Source organism: Galeopterus variegatus, unplaced genomic scaffold (assembly GCF_000696425.1).
Source record: "Galeopterus variegatus unplaced genomic scaffold, G_variegatus-3.0.2 Scaffold2815, whole genome shotgun sequence".
In the NCBI taxonomy this organism is placed as follows: domain Eukaryota; kingdom Metazoa; phylum Chordata; class Mammalia; order Dermoptera; family Cynocephalidae; genus Galeopterus; species Galeopterus variegatus.
In genome coordinates, this window is record NW_007728926.1 from 49,643 (window position 1) to 74,629 (window position 24,987).

At 36.9% G+C, this 24,987-nt stretch overlaps 1 protein-coding gene across 1 annotated transcript in view; it reads right to left on the minus strand.

Annotated features, from left to right (window-relative positions):
- SPATA16 (spermatogenesis associated 16) overlaps positions 1-24,987 on the minus strand; it is a gene marked incomplete at its 3' end in the record, with an annotated part of 224,303 nt that overhangs the window by 32,156 nt on the left and 167,160 nt on the right. The window contains exon 5 of the mRNA XM_008583058.1: positions 10,576-10,723. Coding sequence (XP_008581280.1) covers positions 10,576-10,723 — 148 coding nt within the window. The remainder of the gene's footprint in view (positions 1-10,575; positions 10,724-24,987) is intronic.

The following is a 24,987-nucleotide window of genomic DNA, read 5'->3' on the forward strand; positions in this document are numbered from 1 at the left end:
GGGGGGAGAAGATATAACAACTATACTTTTTTGAAGTTGTTACAGCAAGCAAACGGAAAGGCCATTCTTGGGGGGGAGGGGAGAGAGGGAGGAGGGAGGGAGGTGTCGGCGATAGGCCATAATAATCATATATATTGTATATTGACAAAATGAAAATGTAATGAAAAAAAAAAGTTAGAATTAATTAGAATGTAGCTGGTTTACTGCATATAGTCAATATAAAGATTAATTGCATATCTATGGACCAGAAACAGAAAATGAAATAAAAATACCATCTACAATAGAGTAAAAAATGTGCTAATCTTTTTTTTTTAATTTGGAGAGCTGTAAGACATTATTGAGAGAAATTCAACATCTTAATAAATGGAGAGACATACCGTATTTATGAATTGCAAGACTTAAAATTATAAAGATGTCAATTTTCTCCAAATTTGTCTACAGATTTAAATCTCAATTAAAACTTCAATAGTTTGTGTGTGTGTGATAGAAACCAGTAACACATTATTCATTTTGCATGGAAATGCAAAGGACCAAGAATAGATAAGACACTCTTAAAGAGGAAAAAGAAGGTGAAAAATGGATACAAGGTGTAAAATGGGATATTAAGACAAGTTATAAAGTTATAGTAATTAAGACAATCTGGTTTTTGTACAAGAGCAAACAGAAACATAAGACAAAATAGAAATGCTAGAAACATTCTTAAACATACCCATTCGTTTGTGACAGGAGTGACATAACAAAGCACTGGTGACATCATGGTCTTTTCAATTAAAATATGTTGGGATACTTGAAAATTGTTATGGAAAAAGTGAAACTTGATCTCATCTCTCAGACCGAAAGCAAAAATCTATTCCAAATGTATTTAGACCTGAATATGAAGGACAAACCAATAAGGCCTTTAGAAAGTAATATAGGAGACTTAATGACCTTAGTTTAGGAAAATATTTCTTAAAAAGTAAAGCAAAAGTATTAGCCATGAAGGAGTTTAATGATAAGTTAAAACTGAAGAATTCCTGTTTGTCAAAAGATATCACTAAACGACAGAGTGAGAGAAGGTATTTGCAACACATATAACTCAAACAGCTCTTATCTACAATATGTAAAGAACTACCAATAAATAAACAAAACGCTGACAACCTCTTAGAATAATGGGCAGAAGACTTGAACAGGCAGTTTACAAAAAAGAAATTCTAAATGTCCAATAAACATATGGAAAAGGTTATTAAAACCTCACTAATAACTAGGACAATGTAAATTAAAACAACAATGAGATAGGATGTAGTATGTATGTATCATGGTCAGAAGAATGGCTAAAATTAATAAGAGAATATCATATAATAGAGAGATGCGTAACACTGAAAAATTTAATACATGATTGGGGAATTTTAAATTGGTACATCTCTTTGAAAACCACTGTGGCATTATCTACTTAAATTTGATTAAATATACATATCTCATATACTGTGTTACCCAGCATTTCTCCTCCCATATACAATGCAACAGGAAACATATGTAAAACTGTTTGTAATAGCATCATTTGTAATAGCCACAAACTGTAAACAACCCAAATGTTCATCATCAGTAGAATATTTATATAAATTTGGGACTACTTATATAATGGAATATTACATAACAATGAAAATAAACTAATGCTTTTTGCAATATGGATGAATATCATAAACAAATTACTTAGCAAAAGAAGCCAGATACAAAATAATATCTACTCTATGATTTCATATTTATAATATTCCAACTCAGGCAGATTAAAGTTTAGTTTAGGAATGTATAGTTAGGCAGTAACACTGTAAAGAGAATAAGGAAGTAACTACAGTACTCTAAGTGTCAGCACCGTAATTACCTTGACGGGTAGGGAGTGGTTTGGGAGTGGGAAGGGGCCAGTAGAGTACTAGAGGTATCTGGAGAGCTGGCAATGTTTCTTTTCTATTTCTTTTCTTTTTTTTCTTTTTTTTTTTTTGCCATGAAACAAGTCTTAATACATTTAAAAAGATGAAGATCATAGAAAATATGTTCTCTGACCAAAATAAAAGGAAATTTAGAAAATTCACAAATGCATGGAAATTAACAATAATAAACTCTCCTAAGTAAACAATGGGTAAAAGAAAAATCACAGGGAAATTAGAGAGTACTTTGAGATAAAAATTAAAGTGCAATATATCAAAATTTATAGGATGCAGGGTTCACGCAGTGCTTGGAGGAAAATTTATACTTGTAAACATCTATATTAAAAATGAGAAAAATCTCAAATCAGTAATGTAAACTTCTACCTTAAAAAAATAGAAAAAGAAGAGCAAACCAAACCAAAAGTAAATATAAGTAGGAAATTTAAAAAATTACAACAGAAATATATGANGAGAAGACAGAAATTACTAAAATCAGAAATAAAGCAGGGGCATGGTAGAGCAGTTGCTTCTATTACTCTGGAGTGGGCTTTAAAGACAGAAACATCCTCTTCTTTCTCCGGTCTCTGCTGGTCACTCTCCTTGTGTCAATGCAGTTGAGTGTCTGGCAGGCTGCCTGCATGGCGGCTGTGCCTACTGCTGTGGTGTTGAGCTGCTTTTGCAGCAGCCATGGCTGTGGCAGTGGCTGTGGTGGGACACCCAATAGAAGTGCTGTTTTCAGCATGGTCTTTGCCTGCATCCGGGTGGGGATGCTGCCCTAGGCTGCTGCCTAGGACCCTGGGTGTGCTCTGTTTCTTGCCTGCTTCTGGGCAGAGGGGTCTGTCCTCAGCTCCTCAATGTTTTGTTTTTTGATTTGATGTTTACTCCATAATTATCAGTTAAGCCTTGCATTTTTAAATGCACTTTTATGTGTGTGATATTTCACAATAAAAGTTTAAAAAAATAAATAAAAGCAAGAAAAAATACAAATGGGTTGAAAACGGCTCCACTTTAGATGTAAAATGTAGTGGTTATTTGTGGACCACAAGATCATCAGGAAACGCTCATGCCCAATAAGGTGTAGGTTAATTGTGAGCCAAGGATTTGAGGAGAAATAAATAAGACTCAAATGCTGAATATAAAAATCTAAATTAAGAAAAATGGATAAAAAAATGCTAACACTACCAAGGTCAAGGGTTTGGATCTCTGTACTGGCCAGGTGTCAAAAAAAAAAAAAAAAAAAAAGTGAGTGTCTGGCAGGCTGCCTGCATGGTGGCTGTGCCTACTGCTGTGGTGTCGAGCTGCTTTTGCAGCAGCCATGGCTGTGGCAGTGGCTGTGGTGGGACACCCAATAGAAGTGCTGTTTTCAGCATGGTCTTTGCCTGCGTCCGGGTGGGGATGCTGCCCTAGGCTGCTGCCTAGGACCCTGGGCGTGCTCTGTTTCTTGCCTGCTTCTGGGCAGAGGGGTCTGTCCTCAGCTCCTCAATGTTTTGTTTTTTGATTTGATGTTTACTCCATAATTATCAGTTAAGCCTTGCATTTTTAAATGCACTTTTATGTGTGTGATATTTCACAATAAAAGTTTAAAAAAATAAATAAAAGCAAGAAAAAATACAAATGGGTTGAATACGGCTCCACTTTAGATGTAAAAATGTAGTGGTTATTTGTGGACCACAAGATCATCAGGAAACGCTCATGTCCAATAAGGTGTAGGTTAATTGTGAGCCAAGAATTTGAGGAGAAATAAATAAGACTCAAATGCTGAATATAAAAATCTAAATTAAGAAAAATGGATAAAAAAATGCTAACCCTCCCAAGGTCAAGGGTTTGGATCTCTGTACTGGCCAGGGGTCAAAAAAAAAAAAAAAAAAAAAGGATAACACGACAAAATAAAAATTCTAATTTTGTGCAAAATTAACTTTAAAATTTAAAAAAATTTCTTAATTTAAAATTGAGAAAGTAAAGACATTGTTTCACATGGCTGGGAGTTCAATCTTTAGTGATTTTAATGGTCAACTGCATGCTGGTAGTATATAATGATTAACTACAATATTACAGAGTGGTTAATTTAGACAGCGTAAGTGATTATGAAGAAATAATGTGTTAATATTTGAGTACTTACCTCACTATTCCCTTATCTGCTAAAATGAGTTCTGCTTGTTTTAAAATAATCATGGCGCTTTCTTATGCAGATTGGAGTAACTGGTGATGGGTAAGAACTTGAGAAACTAATAAGGCTGACTACCAAGATTGGCAATATAAAGGGACTCATTTATCTATTATTATATTACCTAGGAAATAAATTTGGAGAGTGTATCAGGATAACTTACAGTGAGAAGGGAGACTCTAAGGGCAACTGCCCTGTAAGTATTGTGTTTACGTGTGTGTGTCTGTCTACAAGGTTTTGCTGAGCATTATAGACACAATGCTTTATAATACCTGTCTGCTTCCTGCCATGTACCCTATTTTCACTGCCTAAACTCAGTGGCTTTTGTTGAGAGGCTGCAGTAAAGATTTACATTACTTCCGTTCATTTTTGGATTACTACTGGCATTTCTTTGAATGCAAGCCTCTCTGCCTTCTTCAGTCAGACTCCATAAGAAAGCATAGTAAGCAGGAGGCACTATTGTTCCGGGGAAGTCCAGGTGCAGTAGATGATGGAGACCAGAGGCAAATAGCACTCTGCCTTGCTACTGCAAAGGGCAAGTGAACTGCTAGCTGAGAAGCGTTTACTTCCATTAAACAGAGAATGCCAGAACACCACACTTCCCATTGGGAAGAACAACACTTCACTATTTTAAGATCAGAGATTTTTAGTTTCATATATGAGGATTTTCTTTGGGAATGATTCTCTGATTCTAAGAGGAATTCTGTGGAACAAATGAGATTATTTATCATCTTTATAACCAACCTGGCTGCAACACTTTCATAAATATTGGGGATGCAGGCTCTTTAATTCTATACATTTTTCTATTTGAGAAAGCTACTTACAAAGAGGAAAATAGCCTGATCTTGAAAACTCTTGATCATGATAAAATTATAATAATTTAAAGAAGAAAGAATCAAATGAGGAATTTTAACTTCATGTTTCAGAGAACATAAGAATGTATTATCCTTACTGGTAAATGATGACTGAACAAGAGCAAGGTTATAAATTTCAGTGAAAAGCAATTTTTAAAGGCCTATTTTAAAACAATATATAATTCCTCTGAACATACATATTTACTCTTGGGAGTTAAATTGCATTGGAAAGACAAAATATGACTCTATCCACCTAAGTGTTAAAGTAATTGATATCTGATCCGGAAAACTTTTCTATTAAACATTACTAAGCACAGATCCATTACTGAATACTTATTTATTTAGCAAATAAATCTTGACATTTTCATCAAGAGGAGACAGGATATGCTTATTGTATTACTTTATTATTATTAAAATATAACCATGCAAGAATAAGAACTATGCAGAATTGCATTATTTCATTGGAATATATGAATAAAAATCTCAAGCAAAATCTTTATAAATGAAAACATAATAATTCTGGGGCTGGTGAGTTATTATTTGTTTTATATACCCTGACTACTCTGCATGAATCAAACTGGATTTTTCTTTAAATAAGAAAAATGGATAGCTACACTACTAAAATATTAGTATGTTTTTCTCCATGAAGCATAATACAATACGGCTCTATTATAATGTGACTAAGATTCGGGTGGGTCTTACCATATCCCTGAAATAGAAAAGGATGCACAGTAAGTTCCTGAGCATGTATAAGCCTGGTTGTTCTATAAGGCAGATTTGAATTTTAACCCTCCCTCATCAGTCTTATAGAAATTATAAGGGCAATGTAATCCCAGTAACTGCCACTGAGGATAAGTGGGTCTTCTCATGATGAATCACTGTAAAATTAATTTCTAATTTAGTTGGTTCATTCGAAGAAAAAATTTAAAAATATTTAGACATAAATATACTTCAAAATGAATTAATTTTATAATTTTTCCCCCTTGCCTCTGTTTTTCATGTGGAAATCCCTGACAGGGGCAACTGTGAATTGGGAGCTGGCCAGAGAGAAAACACTGCCTGGGGGATCTCCTTTGTGAATATTCTCTATGCTCATCTCTGGCAACGCTGCCAGCTATTGCTGGGCTCGCTGCACTGTCACATGACCATGGATAATGAACTCAATACTCTCTAGGCTTGATGAAGGTGACCTGGAGTTGGGCAGAGTTTCTAAGTTGGAAGTTTGTTTGCCAGCCTCCACTGGGAGAATTAAGTGTGTTAGTCTCCAAGTTTTAATGATAATAACTACTTCTCCAGCAAAACTTTGATAGGTAGATTCCTCATCCAGCATCTTCGAGGTACAGATTATTTGACCTTCATCTGTTCTTTATTTAGATGACTTCCATAATTTAGAAATTCTCACATATAGCCTCCATTTCTCCTGCTGCAATAAAAACTTCATAATTGTATTTTATCTCCCATGGGACATCAGTATCTCTCCTGAAATTTACGATTTTCCTATGGGTGGGTACATGCACGTGTCTATGAGAGCATCCACCTGTAGCTATCTGTGGAAGGGTGAGTGAGTACGAGGTAGAAGAGCATATGTGCAAGTTCTGAGTGTTTTTGAGGATAGAGTTAATTGCATATGGGGAAGCGTTTATTCCAGCATTGGGTCAGCCAGAACTTGTTACTCACGTTGTGGATGGAGTAGGAAGCTGCCTCCTTGTTAGTAGCTAAATGTGTGTTAAAGTTGCCAGATTTAACAAAGAACTTCCAAATCTCAGTGGTCTAAAGCAAGAGAATTTTGTTTTTTATTCATGTGGGTGACCTTCCACCTGGTCATTCAGGGATCCAGGCTTCTTTTGTCTTGTGGCTCCTTTAGTTCCATGGTCCTCTCAACTCAGTGGATGTGGAAAGAGAGTTTTGCATGGGAGGGTTTTATGGGTCAGGCCTAGAAGTGGCATGTTATATCTCTCCACATTTCATGGCCATTACTCAGTCACAAAAATGCATCTAACTGTAAGGAAGGCTGGAAATAGATTCTAGGAGTGAGCCTGAGGGAAAAAGAGAAGTTTGGTAAAAAACAACTAGCCATTTCTTGCCACATTAAGTGGCAAGGACCTCTATTTCCAAACTATACTCCGTCTGTTTTTTCCTCCATCATTCTTTTAATTATAGTCAACCTTTCATCACAAAATTAGCTTGCCACATTAAGTGGCAAGGACCTCTATTTCCAAACTATGCTCCGTCTGTTTTTTCCTCCATCATTCTTTTAATTATAGTCAACCTTTCATCACAAAATTAGAGCTTAGGTTTTATTTGAAAATATTCTCTAAGAGAGAAAAAAATGTAGTCCAATATTCACCCTGAATTATAAGCTACTTAAGTTAGATCCTTTCTTAGGAGCAGGTGTATATCTCAGCACCACATAGAATAGTGTCTGTAATACATGTGTTCGACAAATGTTTGCTGAATAAATGAATAGATGAACAAACCACCCATACTCCACTGTAGATCCTCTTTTTGTCCTGCAGATCCTGGGATCCTGGATTATGGAGAAAGGGAGAAATGGCAGAGTAACATAGGAAACTGGAGAGAGGGCTACGACTAGTTTAAGTCTCCTGTGGAGTGGAAGGGGCTTCTAGAGTAAGACTCAGAAGGTGGCTGGGCTCACAAGCCAGCATTCCAGCAGAGAGAGAGAATCTCAGAGGGTGACTCTTGGTTGGGCCAGCAGCATGGTAGGGGTGGTCGGTGTTTATATGAAGAAGCAATCACACCAAGAGGCAGCATGAGGAACCCATACAGCTACCTTTGGGTCACTTAATGTGCCCCATAAATGAGCCCATCAGGTCCTGCTCAAGCCACCAGAGCCGATCTTAAATAGCACTAGCCATGTGATCAGCAGCTGTACCAGGCTGCCCAGATTGGGAAAAGAACTCCTCCCCCACATGTCCACTGACCCCTTTGGACAGTGGGTATGCTTGAGCTCTGTCAATGTTAAAACCAGGCCAGGGGAGAAGAAAAACCCAGGAAAAGGGTAAGGAAGCTGGTGAATGTGATTAGATAACTACTTGACAGAGACTAAATTTTAGAAATGATCGAATGGCACTGAGTTCCCTGGGATGAGATAGAATATATTTTTGGCTCCAGGCAGAGCAAAGAAGACTATGGGTGGTAAAAAAGAACAGAGGCTTTTGTTTGCATACATCTGTTGTGTAGTTGCCCAGTCATATCTGCTGCATGAATATTTGTTGACATAAATAATTGAATAAATTTTTGTCAGGATAGAAGCTTCTGAAATTTTATCTACAAGGCTGATAAAAGGAGGATCTTGTTTTTTGGGAAGTGCCGAGAAAACAAAGTAGCCACTCTTCTAGGCTCTCTCTTTGCATGAGTCACTTCCTAGCTATGACCTTTGGCTACTGATGCCTGCACCAGCCGCCTCTCTGTACCTCCTGGGAGAGATGTCCAGATGCTAGAGACAACCCTTGACCTTCCCTCTTCCTGTGCTGTGTACCTTCACTCACCTTCAAATAGCCTGGGGGAAAAAAGACATACCTCTAAGACTATGCACAGGCAACTAGTAATAGTTGTTTTACCATCATCCCAGCAATGGTTTTGGGGAAAACCCTTTAATCATTTGCAACAAAGTCAAATAATGTCACAATGCAATAGCTTTGTTAGCCCAAAGCACAATTTCCATAGAGTGAAGAACCTTACCAGTCCCAATGAAATTTAAATTCTAGACTATCTTATCTGCCTCATGATCCCCCTCCAGAAGCTGTGTCTCTATCCTTTCTAGGTTCTCATATAACATTGTCATACTCTAGCAATTAGTCATTATAAAATAATAGAAACAATCAGTAACTTATAATTATCTTCTCTTCCAAAGTATAAGATCCTGTAGCATGAATCGTCTTGCCAACACATCATAATTCATCTTGATAACAGGTTTGATGGAGTTACATGAGACATAAGCCTGGCTCATTAATGCTATCATTGTTTTTAAACTCTTAGTGGCAACAGTTCTTCCTAAGCATTAATTAATCTTCATGCCTTCTCTGTGAAGCAGGTTCAATATAACTAAACTCATTCTACCAGGAGAGGAATTGGCAAACTGGTGATTTCCTTAATGAATCTCTCTTCATTCCCAGTGGATCAGAGAGTAGAAATGGAAATAGCTGAACTGAGTTATTTTTCCATGATACTAGGTAGGTATGACTTCTACGTGCTACAAGGTCCCCCCACCCCAAATCCGTTAAATATGCATAACAAAATAACACATAATTCATAACGATTTACAAAGAATGTGAGTTCTGAGACACTATTACCTACTTCCTCACGAAATGCTGCAACTAAGTAAATCAGCGTCAATGGTCATCATAGCCTGTATTGTGTGCTTCTCCCTTTTTCTGTCCTCGAATTCCTATTGTTCCTTAAGGATTTACTCTTCAATCATAACTAGTTGGAAATTTAATGTCTTTTCTCTATTTCCTCACGAAATGCTGCAACTAAGTAAATCAGCGTCAATGGTCATCATAGCCTGTATTGTGTGCTTCTCCCTTTTTCTGTCCTCGAATTCCCATTGTTCCTTAAGGATTTACTCTTCAATCATAACTAGTTGGAAATTTAATGTCTTTTCTCTAAAGAGCTTGGGGATTGTGGAGAAAAATGAGGAATCCATAGGACCTGGATTTAATGCTTCTGTCACATGGAAATAGTGGCAAGGAGAGGGGTTTAAATCCACAGGCTGCCAGTAGCAATTTGCTGTGCATCTTTAAGAAAACTATTTGTCTTCTCTGGTTACCGTTTTCTTGTTTCTAGATGGGAATCACCTTACCTCATAAATTCTGAGAATAATAAGAGATAATGAATGTAGAGTGCCTGGCACTTTAAAAGGGATAACAATGGAGCACAGTATTAATCCAATATATCACTGACTCAGCCCCAAAGTCCTGAAAAAAAGAACGAAGGGTACTCCACGGTAGGATGTGGTATTAGGCATGTACATTTAGAGATTTTGCTTAACGTGGTAGTCATTGTTGAGAGGCTTTTAATTTAATATAAAAAAACTTCCTCTTAATTCAAAATGACACTTGACACATAGTAGGTAGTAAAAAGTATTTTTGAATGAATGAATAAGAGCAAGTGACTTTCAAAGACAAAAAGAGGAAAAAAAGGGTAGCACCAGTGTATGTCTTCCATGTTACCCTCGGTGTCCAGGTCGCATTTGGATACCAGTGATTCAAGAACGTGAGGAAAGAGGGAGGTTTGAGGTGTGAGTTAGATGGTGAAAGGAAAATAGAAATAGTGGGCATTGGGGAAAAAAAAATCCATCTTTAGGAAAATACTATAATCACCTAGTTTACTGAAGAAAGATATGGGGAAAGGTGGCATTTATCACAATCATTCCTTCATTTGTTTAAACCTTAGGGTTTCAACATTTTACCCTCTTCTCTTAAAATATAGAAACATGAAGGCACAAGAAATAGTGTGCTAGACCTATAAGGCTAGTCCTACTTAAAATCTTAAAATAACTTCTCATTTCAACTCATCAGATTAAAACAACATACCCCTAAAACAGAAGCAATAAACAAATAAACCAGAAGGGGCCCTGCACTTGTTTTAATGGAAATACACTATCAGCTGATAACTTGAAGATAGTGACTCTTACCTGTGTAGATATACTCCGCATATGCAGGATGAGTTTTTGTGAAAACCTCTTTTACTTTTTCTGTTTTATCAGCTGTTATTTTTGTTGCACATGGTGTGTACATAACTGAGAAGGATTCTGCTCTGGTGATGGCTTCTTCAATCATGGCCTGGGGGAAAGCAAACACCCATGTAGCATCAATAACAATACAGGACTTTTAGGAATGTAAAAAGTATAATTACCTTTATGGATGATTTAAATAACTATATACTGTACTGCAAAGATAACATATTTTGGTCTTTGAATATTCATTAGAACAAAATTTTAATTAGTTCTGGGAATACTATTTCATATTAAGAAAACCAATTAAATGAAGAAAGTTTATAAACAGGCATCTCTAAACTAAGCTTATTTTAAGATAAAAATAAAAATTGTTTTCTAAGGTGTCATTTTTTACTTGATTTTAGAAATCAAATTCTTAAGTTTAACATTATAATCAGCTCATTCATGAACAGACATTGATGGGTAATTTGTACAGAGAGAATTTTCTTTAAAAAACTAATTGAAATATCTAGATTTAAGTATTTTCTATAAATAACATGGCAAACTAGACAGATGACATTTTTTCTTCCTTCAATACATGGGAAAGCTTTTTGGAATAAGAAAAATGTTTCTCAATTTTCTCTCAGCAAAGCTTTCCTTTCCTCCAGATCACAAGTGCCATTTAATATAGATTTGGCTATTTAAGAATTTCTTTAAATTATCTTTTCACAGGTACCACTCCTGATAAAGCCCTGCTATCACCCTGCGCTTCCTGTTTTAAATAGGTCCACTGCTATTTGTAACAGACCTCCCCCTCCAAAAAAAGAAAGTTATATGAAGTCTTAAAAGGAATGTATTCCTTTCTTACAACTTTTTCTTCAAATAAGTCTTGAATGTTGAAGAAAACGTGGAAATGTCTATAGTTATCTCATTTTTCTGAAAGTGGTATAAAAGCATGCTGTAAAAAATCTATACATTTTATAGGAATAAAATTTTCTCCTGACAATTAAGAGTGCCAACAACCAATACAAAAAATAATAAATTTGAATTTTCCAACAGAAAAAAAGCTGTTTAACAATTTATATTAGTATCAGCATAGTATTTCGCAAACAAGTTTCCTATTGCTGTCAAAAGCAATAAGGAGTTGATTTTAAACTGAGTGAGTAGCTAACTGAACTTATTCATTGCCTACACTGTTCCTCAGCGACTTCATATGGCCTCTATGATCATCTACCTTATCTGTAAAAGAGCAGATTTACAAGAATCTTCCGGATGCAAAGTATCCTCCTTTTTCTGAGACTAGCATTGGAAAATATGTAAAAATTAATGGTGGGCAAATTTCTGAATGAAATTCAACAAATGTCTGAATGGCTGAATGACAGGACATCCATTGCCTACAACACTGTCCTTTCCAAGTTCAAGGAATGGAAAGGGAACAAAGAATACAGTTGCAAGGCCAAACCCAGAGCCAGCATTCAGATGGCGAGTGTGATGGATTGTGAGTCCCTGGCAAGTTCTGGATGCTGAGGCCCGGATGCCAACTCCAGATGGCTAACAAGTATGATGCAGGAAGCAGGTCTGGAATTTAGAGATGTGGATTAAGAACTAAGAGAGGGTATTTAGGCACCAGGTACTGGTCCTCCAGCCAAAATAAAGATCCTTTACATTGAGCAGGAGAAATACTTCCTCCAGCTTGGTGCTTACATATATTCACTGCTGGAACCAATCCTGGGATGGCTGTCCTGACCAAGCAAGTATGTAGAAACCTACATGTGTCCAGATCTACATGAATTGGAGTGATGTGCTGTTCCAGAAGAGGAAAGCTGTTCCAGACTTAAGTTCTAAGATCATGATCTGACTTCAGTGCCTTTGTAAGTTGTTGGTTCCTATATGAGTTTGCTAGGTTGCCATAACAAAGTAGCACATACTGGGTGGCTTAAACAACAAAAATCTTTTTTTTTTACAATTCTGGAGACTAGAAGTCCAAGATCGAGGTGTCAGCCTGGTCGGTTTCTTCTGAAGGCCTCCCTCCTTGGCTTGCAAATGTCCATCTTCTCCCTGTGTCTTCTTCTGATCTTCCCTTTGTGTGTGTCTGTGTCCTAATCGCCTCTTCTTAAAAGGACACCAGTCATATTAAATTAGAGTCCATGCTAAAGACCTCATTTTAACTTAATTACCTTTTCAAAGATCCTATCTCCAAATACGGTCTCATTCTGAGGCATGAGGTGTTAGGACTTTAACATATGATTTTTGCCTATAACAGTTCCTAACACATAAACAGCTTTTCTGATAGTCTCCCCAGATATTTTGGTGGAAGGGTAGTTTGCTTTAAATTCTGGACCAAAAATTTGAGTGAAGGTATCTAATCTCCAGCTTGCTTGCAGAAAAACATTAGCAGTATCTAAGTCAGGCCAGGACTGAAGAAAATGCTCCCTCCATCCCATTTCTTTTTCAACTGCTGGCAGCTTAAGTGACTGCTGGCAGCTTTGCTAAGGCATCTCACAGTGGTGATGGTAAGACTCGTGCCCAAGTGCCTGCACCAATTTTTTTCTTAACAAGTGGAAGAAGTGTGGTTTCCAAGTGGCAGCTTGATCTGCTAGTTGAAGGATCTATACTCTTGGCTTAATGCTCAAGGCACTGCATTCCGAGGGCTCTCACGCAGGAGGGTGTGTGCTGCAGAGAAGCAGCCCTCTGTCCCACTGAGAACCAGTGGACATGGGTTCTTTTGTGGCTTCTGCTCTCCATCCCGAAGGTGGGTAAGGAAGTTGGTGAGTGAGTAGAGTGCGTACATAATTTACGAGTAAGAATTGAATTCTTCATGGAGAATTTTTCTCAAAAGTAATTACCATAGCCCCAAGAAGAAATGTTAAAGTAGAAATGAGAATACAGCTCACCCTTGCACCAGATCTTGAAACATCCTTGCTATGTTTTAATGTACTAATATTTTTTGTTCTTTTGGAAACAGATGATCTTGAGGTTTTGAGCCTGTCTTACGTTGCTCTTGTAAATATTATATATCTATATATCTATACTTAGCATTTTTGGTACATTACTAAGTAACTCATTAGTGAAACAATCTAGACAAAATTTTAGCCTGTGTACTTTATTAAAATAGTAAGAATTTTTGGCTGTTTTGATTTTGACACCAAAATATCAGATTTTCGTTTTGTGACGGTAGTAATTTAGTAATTTTGAGTTGAACTTGTCTTTCATAAAGTAGCTAATATGTGCAAATTAAAAAAAATACATACTTAAGGGCTTTTAAAAAAATAGAATATTTTGAAGTAATCATAGACATTAAAATATAAGATACAGATTTTAATTTACCTTTTATGATTAGTCAAAGATTTTCCTTGATTTTGAAAATAGAGGAAGAGACTAGTTGGATTGCCATTTGTGAAAAATAAGTTGTACTAAAAATGGGGGTGTCAAATGACACTTTTTAATTTGACATAAATATTCTACAATTGAGTCATTCTTTTCCAATGCATGAGTTTCTCTGATGTCAATAAATGTTGCACATGTGCAGAGAATGAGGAAATCAATCAGTCTTAAGTGCTCTGTTGTTAAATGTAGGTTGTTGTTAATTAAGCTTTCTCTGCTGCTACTTAAAAGGAAGATCTGAAATTATGTGTTTACATTTGGGGGTTCTAAAACTCTCTATTGTTACTCCCACATTTATTTAGTTTTAAAGCTTGTACAAGTATTATAGTTACATAAACTAAGAGTCAATGTGGGCAGCTCATTTCCTGTACAAAATAGTAACTGATACTACTTTCTTTTTGCACTTTTGCTAAAAAGAGCCACTTGCTACCTTAGAAATCAACTTGCCCAGAATAATTGTATATCAAGAGAGACTTTGAGAGAGTGAGAGAGAAAGGAGGAGACATACTCCGTCAGGAATAAAGGAAAAACAATAAAAGTAGAGGGAAACAAGTGACTAGCAAAAAACAAAGAAAGAAAATTTATCCCCCTCTTCTAAACCCAAAAGGGTTGGTTTTTCCTGGTAAAATTTTAAGAGCACTCAAGGTAGCCAGAATAAAGCTGGCAGAAACTATACACCTCAAACATTTTCAAGATGATGGGATTATGTAACTTTTTTTCTATTTCTTTTTTTTTTTCTGGAGGATTGGGGCAAATTGCAACTTTTAAATTATGTGCATGGTGATAATGTTTCAGTAAGTAGAAATCCTGTCACTTCTAATTAGAAATTGTGATCAAATTATTATAGATTATTATCAAATTATTCCTTTGTTGCTTCCAATATATGGGTTGACCATAATTGCAATAAGATTAGATCTAGAAGGGAAGATTAGATCTAGAAGGAACCTTTCGGCCCAGTTCATAGAGATCTTGAGAGGCTTAACTGACTTTTCTAAGGATGTACAGCTTCTTAATTTTATAGAATTTAAAATTATGGTCTCAAATACTATATTTCAATTTCTCCTTTGAGAATTGTGACTTTACCTCCTGGCCATGTGGTGGGCATTTTACAGACTCCCTGCAATTGATTGTGGCTGAATGTGGGCCAATGGAATGTGGGCAGCAGTGCTAACTTTTTCCAGGTCTTGCCAATAAAATCCTCCCAGCATGACACTCTGTGGGCTGCCTGAGGAAAGAGGACTCCCAGGACACGGAGGAAGAAGGAGCTACACCATGGAAGCACTATGGGTTCCCAAGCTGCTGATAAGCGGAGAACCAACCAGAAACACCCACACTGGACTACATCGTGAGTGAGAAATCAAATCTTATTATTTTAAGTTACCAAAATTTTGGGGTTGTTTGTTATAACGTTTAGTCTACCATAATACAGAAATAATAATAAATATAATTGGAATCTCTCTTATAATTCATCTTTATCTACTAAGCCCTACGTATTATTAAAAAAGTAAAGGAAAGCATGACATTTTAAGAGATAAAATAAAAACCTTCTATTTAGCAGTGTGATAGATGCTTTTATATAAATGCTATTTCCTTTAATCCTCATAAAATCTATCTAGGTAGATATTGCCAGTGACTGAATATTATGGTTGCTTTGTTTTATTTTCAGAGTTAATGTTATTAAATTCAAAGGAAGCAGTTATATACTTGAAAGCTATAAATGATTGAGATGGGTACCTTCAGTCTTTAGTGGCTATTATAGCTCTTTGTTATTACATTGATAATGATGCAATTTTGAGTGATGGCCATAATTTTCTATAAAGTGGAAAAATAAAATTTTGTGAGCAATATTTTAAAAATTCAATTTTCTTGAAATTTAGAATTAACATTAAGAGCAGATTTTCCCAAATGTCTTACCTTGAGAATTCCCTATAAACCCACTCACTGTGCCATTTATGCAATAACCAGGATTGACATTTCCATGATCATTTTATTAATATAATGGTATGTCAGAATAAAATATGTAATAATTGATTGTCCATGATCAACATTTTAATGCTGAAACATTACAATAGATTTATGGGAGTTCTTTTACGTTATTTCTCTAATCTAAGGAAATACTTGGGAACTTTGTGATTATGTCTGTCACCCAGTGATGTGAAAGTTATATATAAATATATGCAGTTTAAATCAAGATATTTAAGTTTTATTTGCATTATCTGGAAATCACTGAAGATTATATGAACGCGTTACCTGTACCAGGGTAAACAGATTTTTATATAGCTGTTTTGAATTGTCTACTTTGCAACTATTCCTGCTTAAAAAGTCATTATAAATATCATTTTAAATTCTAAAGTATTTAACTTATTTTGCAGTATGTGTAAGTGCTATGGAATTTTAGAACATATACATGTATGCATGGACATACATACGTGTGTGTGTATGTGTGTAAATACAGAGTATGTATAATCTTCTGTCCACCAACCAGCCTAGTTAGGGTTAGGGTTAGAGTTTTGATTATATGAGGGTACTTCCAAAAGTTCATGGAAAAATGGAATTAAAAGATAATACGAATCTTTCCATGAGCTTTGCAAAGTACCCTTGTATATGTCACTTCCATTAACTGAATAACTTCAGCACTTAATGCCTAAAATTTACCCTGCATTAATTTTTAGTCATTTATATTTTGTAGCAAAGTTTTATTTCCATTTCCCTTCAATACAGAACTGAGGAGAAGGGAGGGATTAAGATACTATTTTATAATCACTAAACTTTATAACCAAGGAAACTGAGGAGGCTTGGTGAGTTCTGGTGTTTCATCTGAGGTCACAAAATTAGAGATGGAAGCAAGATGAGAGTCCATGTCTCCTAAGTCAATGCTTTCTCTTACACCATGCGACTTTTCTTCTTTCGAATTAGACTACAAATTCCTGGGATCAAAAATTACTTTCCTTTTTCTTTTTCCATTTCTATCTCATTCCTGTCTCCAAGGACGACTGGAATTTGAGTCAGACACTAACATAGAAACAAACGAATAGGCAATCTCAAACCACAACCAGATCAAGAGCCTCTTCATAACAATCCTAACACAAAACAGAATATTCATCATTCACACCTACTGGTCACAAGCAAGACCATTTTGTTCATTGGTTTCTTAGTAGATTTAGGATATGCTATCAACTAGCATGCCGGTCTCAAAGAGAAACATTAACAGATAGGGGAGTTTAAATAATAATGGGCATAAAATTTAAAAATAGAACGTAAAGTGTGTTCTTGTTCTAAGAACCCTGAATAATTTTCTGCTTGTACATTAGAGAAACACCAGCTGATAGAAACTCAAAGTTACAAGTGTGGGTTTCAGCAGCCTGCAGACTCTTTAGGATGCCACAGAGCTTTTATTCTTGATGACTTAAAATGAATCACCAAAAGGTATCACAAGAATAAATAGCTACATTACCTGTAATTATTTCATAAGGACAACTGGGTATTACTAATGAGCTTTAGCCTCTGTGTTCAGTGGTAAATGTCAACACAGTTTGGGACCCTTTTTTGTCATTGTGTATTTCATCTCTATACTCATTTAGTTGTATGAAGGTGGGTATTCCTATCTCTAACTATTTTTTTTTTAATTGTATTTCTTGAATGGTGGTTTTAGATTGGAGTATCGCTTGCCAGTGCACACAGCTAACTAATGGGTTGGGACAAATACCTAGTGACCTGGTTCCCAAACTTATACTGCTTTTTCCACCAAGCATTTGTTTTATCTCTTGAGTTACTATGCAAGATGACTTTAAGTGGAAAGGTCAGGGATGTCCTTAAAGAAGTGTATATTGGAGAAAAAGTAGAAAGGATCCGAGGATGTTTAATCTGGAGGCAAGACTTAGGTTGCAGGAACTAACTTTCTGTCATCAGATAGCAGCATGCTCTTGGAGTGTGTCTATGCAGGCTTCATTTAGTTCACTGATAAATCTGTAAAGCTCATTTATTAATTGAACAAGTGTTCATTGCATTGGCTAAGTGCTATTGATAAATTATTCAGATATTTGTTAAAACAATACTGGAAAGCAGGCATTATTACTCTACTTTACAGATGAGGAAAACTCAGTTTTTATAGAGATTCTACAACATGGTGTAGTTTACACAGCTACTTCATGACAGAGCTGGGATTCAAATTGGTTATATTTCAGTCAGAGCCTTGTGTTCTGAGCCATTATGCTATGCTTGCTGGTAAATGGGGCCTATAGTACTGACCGACAGACAGGATTCCAAATACCTGAAGAGTTCTCGTGTGCAGCTCTAGAAGACAGAAGGGGAATTCTTAGTAGGAAAAAGAAAGTTCTAATAGAGCTTCCAACAAGGGAAACTGTTCATCTTGGAAGCTAGTAGCTCCATGACCCTGCTGGTCTGTAGACCAAGGAGGGATGAGAGTCTACCTGGAATCCAGTAAAAGGGACGACTGTGCCACGTAGATAGATATTACTCAAAGTTTGTCTTTGGTCTTCTTTTCTTGCTGCATAATTTCTTTTCTCCTTCAAATTTCAGCTTTGCTTGGAAACTAGGCACCTCTCCTTTTTTTTTTTTTCTTATTTTTCTCATTTGCCTGCAATTAGTCTCTTTCAGGATGTGGCCCCTCCCAGAGGACTTTATATTTTAAAGAGCAACAGAATGTAGGAGGATAATTTTTTATGGGGCAAGTGGCCTTCTATACATGATTTCCCATCATCTTATCCTAACATCAAGATGTCTCAGAGGGAGGAATAATTGCATCTGTGAGAAAAGCAATGGGCTTGTCAAAATACATGTATGTGTGGGGGGAGGGGGCACACACAACAAGAACGAACCATAACTTCAGGTTATATGAAATGAAATGAAATGAAGTGCTGTCTTCAACAGACCTGCCACTATCCTTCCAAGTACTCTCTGTCCCGTCTCTGGTTATATCTCTGATTTGTGTATTATATGTGAAAGTTACAGCAGGCCAACCTCTGCGTGATTAAGAATGAAGAATAAATGGAAGCAGGACTTGCCATGCTAATTATGATGTTTTCCAGCCATTTAGGTTTGGGTTTGCAATAGTCCTCCCAAGGTTTTCTGGAGGTGATAGTCCCTCATAGTTTGTTTACTGCTGGTTTAGGCTGTGCTATATATAATAGCACTTATGCTTTCCTGGATAAAAATAGGTTAGCTTAACAATTATTTTATGATCTTGAGAAAAACTAAATCATGCCACATGGTAAAGGTTGACATTTGAAACGCCGAGTTCTCATTATTTGGAAGAGGAGAAATTATTAAAAAAAAGAAAATGATTCAACCTAGTAGGCAGTCTTCAAAAATTAGTGAGGAAAATACAATTATATGAATTCAAGAAAAGAGGAGAATTTATTTTTAATTGGTGTGTAATATAGCCAGAAAGGATAGCTGAATATAAATAAAAACTTCAAAAGCTTTGAGTTTTACAGATTCTTATATGTGGGTGAACACAGCTTAAAAATTTTCATGATTTCATGGGTTGGTTATTCCACATTTCCAACTGCTAAAAAGGAGTGACCTCAATTTCTCTGCAAGCTTGTATATCAATAACCCATAGAAGTCTATGTGAAATATAAAAGATAATCATAAAACCCTCTAAATTTGGTTTTGCTCATAATTTTTTATTTTTAGATGCAAACACAAACAAAGAAGGAATCGACAAGTTTGCAAACTTAAACTGGAAGGTGAAGTCTCTATGTAAAGAAAACAATCTCATGGTAACCTAGCAGAATAGCCACAAGACTCCTGAGAACCAAATAGCTAGACCTAAATTTACTCAAGTAAAAGAAAGCCCAATTACCTTAAATCTCTAAAATCTATCATTCTCAGATGAGAGTAAATAAAATTCAGAGCTGACTTTTTTTCCCTCCCCTAAGAACTGTCAGAAACCCAAAAAGCTTTTTAGGAAAGGAAAAAAAAAAAAAAAAAAGAAAGAAAAGGAAAGGAGAAGCTGATTGTGTTTCAATGGTGTGGGCTTCCTCCAGCACCTACTGATATTAATGCAAAACCAAACCAGCAACATTTAAAAAAACAGACATTCATGAAGAAGAGTGCAAAGCGAATATTGCTCAGGAGTGGCTGAGGATTAATTTTCTTGCTTGGTATCATGCCATTATTTTCTAAGGAGCCTCAATTATCAACAGGCAGATAGAGGGCTGATATACGAGTGAAATATGCTGTCCCCTGAAGGGCACATTCTGAGCTACTGGCAGGGAGTCCTGCCCCCAAATTCTTGAATGATCTGCATGCTTGACATTGCTTTAGTAGCAGGGGACAAAGCCTTTTATCTTGCAGTGAGAGTTAGGGCTTCAAAGGCAAATAACCTCCAGAGACGTGGCACACTGACTGAAATTCACACGGAGGTGAAGTAATTGAATATTTGACTCACTTTTGAAAGAAGGCTTTTGCTCTTGTCGTGTACTTATGGGTTGAGGAGAGGGAACAGTGTTAGGAGAGGGAGGGATGGCAGAGGTAAAAAGCAACCTTATCTACTTGACATTCTGGCCAAGTCAATGTCACCAAATATATATATAATAGTACTGAAATATATACATGGATTTATATATGTGTATGGTTCAGGTCCCTCCCTTCCTCTCTCCCTCCTCCCTTCTTCTTTGCTTTTCTTCCTTCCTTCTTATCACCTGGGACACTCACAGAACACCATCAGAACTACACACAAAGCTAGATACACAACCGGCAAATAATGTCATGGTCACTATCTCCTTCATGCGAACACTCAACCTTGGATCAAATACATGCCTCAATTACATCTTTCATTTAAAAGTGAACCTCTCCTACTGGCGTACTACCTCAAATAGCATCAAAGCAAAATGAAACACAGGCAGCATTTAACAACGCTGGTAGCCATGGAAACAAATCATTAAAGAATATATAAACAGGAATGAATAATTAGTTGAGAAATTCATTTCTACATATATCTTTTTTCCAAGACCCAGGAAAGGAAGCTCTCTTTTACTGCTCATCTCCATTTGGACTCTTCGTCTTTAGCTTGTCTTCTAATTGAAAAATATCAGAATTCTTAAAATGGGAATTTTAATATTGCTAGCTTGATAGACAAATCTCTTTGTAGGCAAGTGACTACAAAACATTGCAGTGCTCCTTGCTGTCTAGATGTAACACTGAACACAGGAAAGGGCACTGAAGCAGCCAGGGAGTTTGCACTGGGAGTGGGGGTGGGCAGGGAAATCTGACTTGCAGTGTGGTGAGAAGGGAACATCAGTTATTAACCTTTAACAATGGGAAGCACAGTTGCCTCACTGGGGGTCATCTACACAGTGAGAAGACGGAGGGGAGAATCAGGGTCTTATGAATTTAATCAGGTGCATTGTCAGGTAGGCTGCGTCACTTGTGCAGGACATCCAGAGCTCCACCTTTGCACTTAGGGCAGCCCTAAGGTAAGCATCAGATAAACTCTGTGATAGGCTAAGTTGGTCATTCACTTAGAAAACTTGAAATGGCCTTGGAGACATCTAGCCCAGGGGTTGTGCCTCAGAATCACCTCATTGGGAGGGAGGGGGGGTACAACAGAAAAATACAATTTGGGGGACTCTAAAAATCTAATATTTTAAATATTTCCCTAGGTGACTCCAATGCATTTGGTGTGTTTAAGAACCACTGACTTAGGCCAACTTCCTCATCATACAGAAGCAGAAACTTAGGCTTAGAGCAGTCATGGTGGACCAAGTTGTGGGTCTCAATTTCTTCCCCTCCCTGTATCAATATCATACTCACACCTTTGACATGGCTTTGCAGTGCGCAGGGGAATCTACTCTTTGCTGTTGGCCTTGACCATGTGGCTTGCTTTGGCTAGTGGGATGTTGGCTAGCATGATATGGGCAGAGGCTTGAAATATGCTTATATGGTTTGGCTTTCTTTCTAGGAATCTACTCTTTGCTGTTGGCCTTGACCATGTGGCTTGCTTTGGCTAGTGGGATTGTTGGCTAGCATGATATGGGCAGAGGCTTGAAATATGCTTATATGGTTTGGCTTTCTTTCTTGAATCCTGCATTTTGCCATAAGAAGAACATACATCAGGTCACCACTGGGCAAAGGAGGGTGAAAGACATGTGGAACATACTTGGACTTCTCTGCAGCTTGGAGCTAAGCCTAGCCAAGTCCAGCTAAAACCAGCCTTGACCAGCTGAATCTAAGCCCCACTGCTTATTGTTGTAAGCCACTGAGTTTTAGAGTGGTTTGTTAGCAGTGGCTGACTAATACAGAAATGAAGGGACATTCAAAGTTGAGTTCCAGCACTGGAACTAGAAGTCACATTTCCTGAATCTCAGGCCTGACCTCTTTCTACTGCTACATGCTGCCTCTTTTTTTTTTTCTTTCTTCCTTTCTTTCACATAATTAAGCACAAATATCCATAACCTTTGTGAGGTCCTTCAACTCAGCCTATATTCCCTGTGTTCTAGGACATTCTGTCAATGATCCTTGTCAGAGCTTACCTTTCCCTCCGCCTTGTTCCTTTAGGATTCTGCTTTCAACTTTCCAAGAAGACTAATCTCAAATAAACTAGTTTTTACAATTGTATTCAGAGGTCACCCATTACTGAGTTAAGAACTTACAGATAAAATTTCTCTTAAATATGACTGGGGCTAGCTAGAGACTCAGTTCCATGATGTAAATTTAAGTAGATACATGGCAATTGACAGAAGAAATATTTCTGGGTGGGAGGCTTGGTGCTTCTGGAACTATATCTAATCTAAATACTTTAGAGCCTGGGCTACTTTCAAACATTCCTCATCCAAATATTTTATAAACTCTCTGTCTCACAGGGACAAATAAATAAATAAATAGATTACATAGAGAGGCCACTAAGAGAAATGCTTGTATCGTATTTCTATTTTGTTCCTTTCTGTGGAAAATTTTTCACATGGAAGCAAATCTTTGGAGAAAGCACATTTCTTTTCAAGAGATGTAGGTGTTTTGTTAAAGATGATAAAAATGTTTCTGCTTCCTTGACCTCACTTAGCCTGTAATTTCATGTTGAAAGTTTTATTTTTATTCTGAGGTTGAGATATAAATTTTCACCACATAAATGATTAATATTGGGATGATTTTGCAAAAGGGAAAAGAAAAACAAAGAACAGGAAAGAAAAAGTTAGTCTTCATTATTAGTATAAGTGATCAACTTACGTTCAGTGTTAAATGATCCCACATCATTCTCTGGTCAGTGCAGAGAATTCTATTAGCATGCTACTGCCTTGACTGCCATGTTTGAAAGAGGAAGCTAATAGCCAAGATCTTGGGACTTGCATGGAGACATCCGTGAGCACGGATATGAATGAGCCAGAAGACTCCATTGGAAATCTGCAACCTTCTCCAAAAATTCTGATGAATTCCAAATTCAATGGAAGCACAAAAATTGTCCATAGTTGTGAACTTAAAACACATATACACATAAACAGAAAAAAGTTCACTGAATTCATAATCACTGATTCTTTTAAATCACAAAACAACTGCCAAAATTTTCTCATGTCAGACATTATTGGTTTGAACTTCAAAATAATATTTAACTTGGTTGATTAACAGGTATTTATTGAGCTGATTTTTGCAATGCACTTTGATGGCACAATGGAAGAAAAACAGATTAACGAGAAGTGGTGTGTAGTTTAAGTACCTCACAGTTCAGTAGCTTTTCCTGGTAAATGTTTTGTGCTAGAACACATGCTCCTTGACGACAGGGCAATATCTATTTTGTTTATTGCTGTATCTCCGACACTTAGCACAATGCCTTACATTGTTCAATAAATATTTGTTGAATGAGTATGAATGACAAATACAATTTGAGAGTAAGAAGAAAGGTATTCACTAACTTAAGAAGATTCTGGCTAAACTGGGTTGGAAAGGTTTCGAGCTTGAGTGACTGCAGTGCAGTTTATGGAGGCACTAAATGACAATAACATTCTGGGTGTTATATTTGGCTTTGAATGTTGGAAGCAAAAAACGTCTCTTGCTAAGCCCAATACTAAAGAGAAAAGGGGTTGTTGCAACAGTGAGCATGACATAAAAAGAAGTAGTGCAGGGGTCTTAACCTGGGGTCTGTGGATCCCTGAAGTCAATGGAAAGGCTTTAGAGGACCACAGGCTGTGCATCATATTCTTTGAGCACATGGCTGGGTGAAATCTTTTGTCTTTCAATGCAGTTAGTTCCTGGTTTTGTCTCTTGAGAGTAGGACTACTCACACCAAAGAAATAGATACGTATATATTTTTGGTAAGCTGCCTTTGGAAATAATATAGGCCATTGATAGCTTTGAGATGGGGAACATTTCAATGCCAAGTACAGCTTGAATTGGGTGGGAAGTCTTGGTGTTCTCTGCACAGATGGAGAACCTGTGAAGTTGGCACTGCCTCAGCCTTTGCTGCTGCACTGAAGAAAGATGCTCCGCATGTCAGGCTTCCTGCACGGGCCTGTGTTGGTAACAACAGCTCTTCCAACAATCCCCAAACGCACAGATGGAGAACCTGTGAAGTTGGCACTGCCTCAGCCTTTGCTGCTGCACTGAAGAAAGATGCTCTGCATGTCAGGCTTCCTGCACGGGCCTGTGTTGGTAACAACAGCTCTTCCAACAATCCCCAAAGAGGTCTTTCTATTGCTGTGAAAGTCTTCAACTTCCTCAGAGCCAAGAGCTCAAGTCGGTGCCTTTTCAGGAGATCTTTGTCAAGATACAAGAGCACACCATGAGGTTCTTTACTATTAGAGAAGTTTGTTGGCAATCCAGAGGAGAGGTTTAGAAATTATTTTGTTTGGTTAATTCTCTGTAATTTTTTTAAGAGAAAGGAAAACTCCTTCTTAGAACAATGTGATAGTGAGAAGTTCCAGGACTAGCTTTATAATGGCTGATGTCTTAGCCACATAAATGTGGCTAATCTTTTGATTGAAGATGCTGAAATTACTGTTAGAGGTACTGCTAAAAAACTACGCACTTTTTTTTTTTTTTTTTTTTTTTCCA